Raw genomic sequence first — 6,579 nt, 5'->3', positions numbered from 1 at the left:
GAGAGGAGAAGTCGAGTTTGGTAAGACTAGGAGTCTTAACCTTGTTAACACACAGAACCTGTTGCTGAGTGATAATCCAAGAGGCCAATAAGGGCCTTATTCCAAAAGTTATGGTGATGTATTCGATCTAGCCACATCAGCACCTGTAGAGCCTCAATCAACGGAAAGAGTCTTTGTGAAACACTAACTCCTAGGGCTCCGTTGCATAAAAAGAGATATATAGTCGTAACCCAGTAGGTAACTATCTATACCTCGACAATCACGGAAATGATTAATCTTGTTGCAAACTGTAGCATTTACCCCACGCGTCGTCGCACACACTCCGCCCACCGCCGTTGTTCTATACCAGATACGTCCACAGACCAGTAAAGGCAACATAAAAATCCCCATCGTCATCCCTTCCAGATGGCTGGAACAGACACACACCAGTACAAAACATTTAGCTTATATATCCAAGAATCGATAATAATATAGATTAACAACTACAACTGAAATCAGAGATTAACAAAATATAGATGGAAACCATACAAAAATGACAATGAAATTTCTGTAAATCCCTTTAAATTCCATGACTTACGGTTGCCCACAATCGACAACGAAATAACCAACCAGTGACGGCACCAAACTGTTGAAATCATAGTAGACAAACTCGCATAGATGATAACGGCAAGACGACAATCAATAAAATGAATACTCCAATTTGAAGGGAGAAAAAACAACACCCAATAAACCCCATAAAAGCAATACCTGTCGTAACCGGTTTTCGTCCGGGCACGAATTTTTTTTACTTGGTGGGAAAAGTGATGTGAATAAATGGTTTTTAAAATAATTTGGGAGTCGCCATCGGCCTTTTGGGTCAGGTAGGTCGAATACCTAAAAATTATCTTTTAAAAGAGTTTTAAGAAAACATCAGTTAAAGATGATCTGATCTGCGTTTATAACCAAAAATTCGTTCTTTTTAATAATAAAAAGGGATTCGTGGTCGGTTACATTTAGGGAAAGATTAGCACCCTACAACGCCCAAAATTGGTACTTTTTTTTAATTATAAATTGTCTCTATTATTAGAAATTTAAAAATTCAATATATATTTAATTCATAATCCTTTTATTTCAAATAATTTTAAGAAATATATTAATATATAAATAAGATATTTACTTATTTAAAAATATCAGAAAATGGCTTCTAGGTGCTTTAAGACAGCTCTTTTCTTTGATATTAATAAATAAATAAATAACCAAAAGATTTTCTTAAAATAAAAATTTATTTTAATAAGATATTTATTTATTTAAAAATATCAGAAATGGCTTCTAGGTGCCTTAAGACAACTCTTTTCTTTGATATTGATAAATAAATAACTAAAAATGTAAAAATTTAAAAGTAAAATAATTTAAGTAAAATTAAATTATAATATTTAATTATTTAAAATACCAGAATAGACATCCAGTTATATCAAGACTGTCCTTTTCTTCGATATTAAAAATAAATAAACATTATTAATTTATAAAATTAATCAATAATATATATTAATAAAAATAAAATAATAATACTAATTAAAATATTAAACATATAAAATTAAAATATATTTAAACTATAATTAAAATAAATTAAAACTAAATATAAAAAGTAATAAAACTTGTAATTAAATAAAAGTATTAAAATTAGTGACTAAATTATAACATATTGAAATTAAATACTCTAATTCGTAATTAATTATTTAATATTGCAGTGGCTAAACATGCTATTTTATGCATTTATTAATTTAGTGACTAAAATAATAATTATTAAAACATAAGGGACTAAATTTATTATTTATCCTAAAGATATATAAACTGATAATGACTAAAATGGGTATTTACCCTAAATATTATATAAGCAGGCAAGGATTAAATTATAAATTAAATAAAATTATAAAACGAATTAAAATGATTAAAAATCAATTTCAGTGACTAAATTGTAAAGTTACAGACCTATAAGGATTGCGGAAAGGGTTTACCCTTTCTTAAATTACACAGATACCCTCCCCAAAACGACGTCGTTTGGGGAGGGTTTTAAATACCCTAAACGCCTGGCCCGAAGGGCCAAGCTTCCCATTTGCCTCTTTCATTTCTCTCTCAAAATGAGAGAACCAGAGTTCTCTCTGGTTTCTCTCTAATTTCCCTCGCCGGAGGAAAACCGGCAGCCATAGGCCACCGTACTACGGTGCTGATCACCATCGCCGGCCACCGTAAACGGTGGTCGGAATTTACAAAAATACCCCCAAAGCGTAGATCTAAACGTCTTGAGGTCGAATACGGCCTCTATTTATCCTAAAAATCCTTAGAAATTCCTAGATCTAGGATTTTACCTTCGAAATCCGAAGGTTTCCGGTGATGTTTCGAGTGCCTCCGATGACAAAGTAAGCTCTCTCTTCTCTTCTCTTTTTTTTACCCTTTTTTTTATACTGGTTCGTCGTTGACTGGGATCGTTGGTAGTTTTTCTTTTCTTTCGTTTTTTTTCTTCTCTCTTTCTGTTTTTTTTTTCTTTTCTTTTTTCTTTTGTTTTTCTCTGCTCTCTGTTTCTGTATCTTGGTTGCTTCCCCTTTTTTTTTTTGTTTGCAGGGAACCAGTGGCTTTTATAGCCACCATGAGGTTCGTCTCGGACCGGTCACAAAGGGGTGACCTTTGGTGAGTCACCGGACTATGGTGGTGACTCACCATAGGGCGCACTTATGGAGTCTTCAACGGGCGTGGCTGAAGCTGAGACGTTGGTGTGGCGGTGGAGTCTTCTGGAAGCAGAGGCGGAGGTTGGGACGTGTCCCTAGGGTATCATCACCCTAGGGTTTTATCTGGAAAGCTGTGGACCGTTGGATCAGACCAGATCCAACGGCTGAGATCATTGGTGGCTGTAAGCTGAGATGATGAAAACCCTAATTGGGTTTAGGGTTTAGGCTTGTAAAATGGGCCTGATTATTTGGGCTTGTAATAATATATTTAATAATAATATAATATATATAATATAATAATAATATTTATAATAATAATAATAATAATTTTAATAATAATAATTTAAGTAAAATGAAAAATTAGTGTTCACAATACCAACAGGAAGCATTACTAATCTGATAATCCCTCCGCCAGATCGAAACACCCATATTAAATATGACCAACAATGAAAGAGTTCTTGACAAACCCTATGACAATTAATAAACAGTGAACTAAGCCACTTAGAAAGGCCAGAGAATGACTTACAATAATCGTGATCGCAGACATATCACACCAAAGAATGATCTCCACGCTTCCACAGTTCTGACCAACGACTGTCACGAGCAGTGGCCATCGAAAAGGGAACAAACCCTTACGACATTCGGAGAGATCGTGATAATAAACCTAAAATCAAAAGAACACATAAACCAAAACCCGAATCAAAAACCTTGCATCGAACCACCATTGAGTCGGTGTAGATGACCAGAGAAATCCTTCACCTCAATGGTAGCGCCACCAGAAGAGGATTCCAGCGAGAAAAGATGAGAGGGAATTCCAGAGAGAATTTCAAAGAAAATTTCCGTACCACCAGTTACCAGTTTACCAATAGACTTTAGAAAACAAAACACATGAAAATGGGTACTTAATGAAATTTCTAATTATGTTCCAAGTCTTTTTATTATTAGTATATTTAAAATTTATTTTTCTACTTTTAATATTAGAGATTTAATTCCTATATATTTTTGGTTTAATAATTAAAATCTAATTCATAATACAATTAAATAATTTCCATTAAATTAGATTATGTGAAATTATGCTTTTTAATAAAATTCTCACTAAGACTAATTTAAAGTCTTGTGGAATGAAAGGTTTAAATTTTGGAAATATTCTAGGCAGGAATTTGTTTTTTGAAAAATGGGGGTGTATGAGAATTATTTTGGGATTTAGGCTATTTGCTATAATACACGTGAAATTTTTTTCATAAAATATATTAAAGAATAAAACACATTATATGAAATAAAAAAAATGTATGGAACTTGTCACGGGGTGACGAGCTCTAATTATTTATTATATTTTATGGAACTCGTCACAAGGGAGTGACGAGTCGCGCGTACGCTGTAGTTGATGATTTAAATCCCAAAATAAATGTCAAACACCCTATTTTTTAAATGTCTTCCTCGCATGCATTATTTAGTCGAAAAACTCGAAGAAGTAATATATATATATCCATTTATACTTAGTGTAAATTTTTTAATTTTACACTTTTTTAAGATCGTTGGATGAGATAAATTAAAGGTTAATATTAATTCCTTAATTTTTTTTCTAATGAATATATTCTTATTAAATAGAATAATTGAAAATACTAATAAATTAAAGTATATTATTGAATTTGTCATGAATAATTATTTGTTTGTAGAGTTTACAACTCATTAATGCCTCAACATGATTCATCGCATCCCGAAACCCAATTTCTACACTTAAGTTTTTAAAAGAAGATCCAAAGTCAAAGCTATGTAACATTTTGATATAAATGAATGCATTGCCAAATTCGACTCAAAGTCATAATTCAATTAGTTGATATAATTTCTTAGAATAATAGTTTTTAAAGTTTTTGTTAAGAATTTAAAAGCGAAAAAATAATCGAAATGAAATCACCATAAAACAAAGCATTCATAAAAGAAATATTTAACATGGTTTAACTTTATACATTTTATACGGACGAAAGAACTAATAATTCACTATAAGATACAGATCACAAAGAGTGCAATTGATATACCTACAAAATTCATCTTTACAACATAAACTTCAAAATTACAAAAATCACAAAATGATTACGTCTCTCTAAAATAATTCTCTCATAATCTTATAAGTTATGATCTATTCTATATTTATAAAATAAAATAAAATTGGTCACCTATAATTCTTATTTCATAAGAATTCTTGCCTAAATAATTTTTATCGCTAATTATTATTCAACTATTAGAGTGATAATAAAATCTAACTTAATTAATAATTAGAATTTGCATCAACATGTAACAATCTCTTAATTGACACAAATTCAATAAGAAAATTAGTCTTCAAGTTTTTAACAAAATTCTTATGTAAGTTAAATAATTGTTGAAGCACTGCATGTATGTCTTCAACAACTATGTAAAACGAGAAAGAAAACTAAGATACCAAGATTTATGTAAAAAAAAAACTAATGAGAAAAATCACCAACAAAACAGGAGAAATTTCAAGATATTAAAGAAGAAATTACGAGATAATTACGACTACGAACTGATTTGAGAATTAATCAACTTACATCTAGCCCCTAATTTATACAATCTATTTATAAAAATAATCACTTAAATACAAAAAACACTTACAAAGATAGAAATATACTCAAACTGGATTTCTTACTTCTAATCAACATCGGACTGTAGAAGTATAATTTTATGTAGATTCAACATGTTCGTACTGTAAGGTGGACTCCTGCATCCATGATCCCAGATAGTGCTGCTAAATCCTCGTGTAAACTATCTTTGGGTGGTGTGGTGGGGCGATGATTTTAAGGAGCAATTTAGGTTATGAATAATGAATGAAAATTACTGAATTCCCTATTTGTTCAAAGTTTTTATTTATTTATTTTTGTTGTTATAATAGTCGGTTTTTGATTTATTAATCGATTAATTCATATCGAGTATTGCAGAGGCAATGACAACCCTCCAAACTCAAATTGTTTCATTCGCAAACGTCAAAATTCAAACCCTTGACTTTTCTTAAGGAACTCAGTTTTCAAAGTTTTTTATTTATTTTTTAATTTCTCTTTTGATAGAGAAATTAATTAAATGAACTATACGAAAAGGTTTTGATAGCAATGTTAATCTTCACATTTAGGAGTAAGATTACCTTTGGGAATATGATTATCGGAATGTAACGTACATTATTCTAGAAATATTATATTATCTTATTTGGTTTATTGGTAAAAATTTAAGATAACAATGTTTGGTTAAACTTATATTTTTAAATAAATTTCATAAATCATATTTATTTATATAAATATAATATAATATGAAAAATAATATTATAGTCTCGAGTGTTGAAGCATGAACTCATGCTTTCGTGAGTTCGCATATGTTGCTGTTAGTTTGCGTGTGTTCAGTGTAGTTTGGAGTGTGTGTGCACAATTAATGAGTAGGTTGTTAGCAGTTTGTTGAGTCTGTTGGAGTGGTTAGGAGCAGTTAGAAGGCTGTTAAGTCTATGAACTCATGTATAAATGTACTGCTTAACATTGGATAATAAATACGCTTCTGCATATTCTTGATAAATCCAAGAGTTGTATATTAATTTCAACAATGGAAGGAAGCAGTATTGGCTGAATATGATGCGTTGGTGAGGAATGGCACTTGGACGTTAGAACCATTACCAAAAGGGCGAGCAGCAGTTGGCTGCAAATGGCTATTCAAGGTTAAGTTTAATGCAGATGGATATGTGTTGAAGCATAAAGCACGTCTTGTGGCGAGGGGTTACTCACAAGTACCTGGCCATGACTTCGGTGACACGTTTAGTCCGGTGGTGAAGACTACTACTGTAAATGTTGTGTTGTCTCTTGCTGTGACTCGAGGTTGGAGTTTA

At 31.3% G+C, this 6,579-nt stretch overlaps 1 protein-coding gene across 1 annotated transcript; it reads right to left on the bottom strand.

The window, feature by feature from the left end:
- Nucleotides 1-265: 265 nt before the first annotated feature.
- LOC120128232 lies at nucleotides 266-5,446 on the bottom strand. Its single transcript, XM_039145958.1, has 4 exons — nucleotides 5,423-5,446; nucleotides 3,462-3,572; nucleotides 3,229-3,366; nucleotides 266-409 (listed from the first exon to the last, which is right to left on the bottom strand). Exons 1-4 carry the CDS (start codon nucleotides 5,444-5,446, stop codon nucleotides 341-343), a joined length of 342 nt encoding a protein of 113 aa, XP_039001889.1. The 3' UTR covers nucleotides 266-340.
- Nucleotides 5,447-6,579: the final 1,133 nt, after the last annotated feature.

Source organism: Hibiscus syriacus, unplaced genomic scaffold (assembly GCF_006381635.1).
Source record: "Hibiscus syriacus cultivar Baekdansim isolate YM2019G1 unplaced genomic scaffold, ASM638163v2 tig00001509_pilon, whole genome shotgun sequence".
NCBI classification, from domain to species: domain Eukaryota; kingdom Viridiplantae; phylum Streptophyta; class Magnoliopsida; order Malvales; family Malvaceae; genus Hibiscus; species Hibiscus syriacus.
Note: the sequence above shows the minus strand (reverse complement) of the source record. Positions and strands in the feature narration are given on the sequence as shown.

Bases quoted from the DNA above. Each gene is read 5' to 3' on its own strand.
- LOC120128232 (XM_039145958.1), bottom strand. From the start codon at position 5,446: ATGGATGCAGGAGTCCACCTTACA. The intron at 3,573-5,422 runs GTACGAACATGT...TGTTTTCTAAAG, and splicing joins ATGCAGGAGTCCACCTTACA to TCTATTGGTAAACTGGTAAC. The intron at 3,367-3,461 runs GTGAAGGATTTC...TTTTGATTTTAG, and splicing joins CTGGTGGCGCTACCATTGAG to GTTTATTATCACGATCTCTC.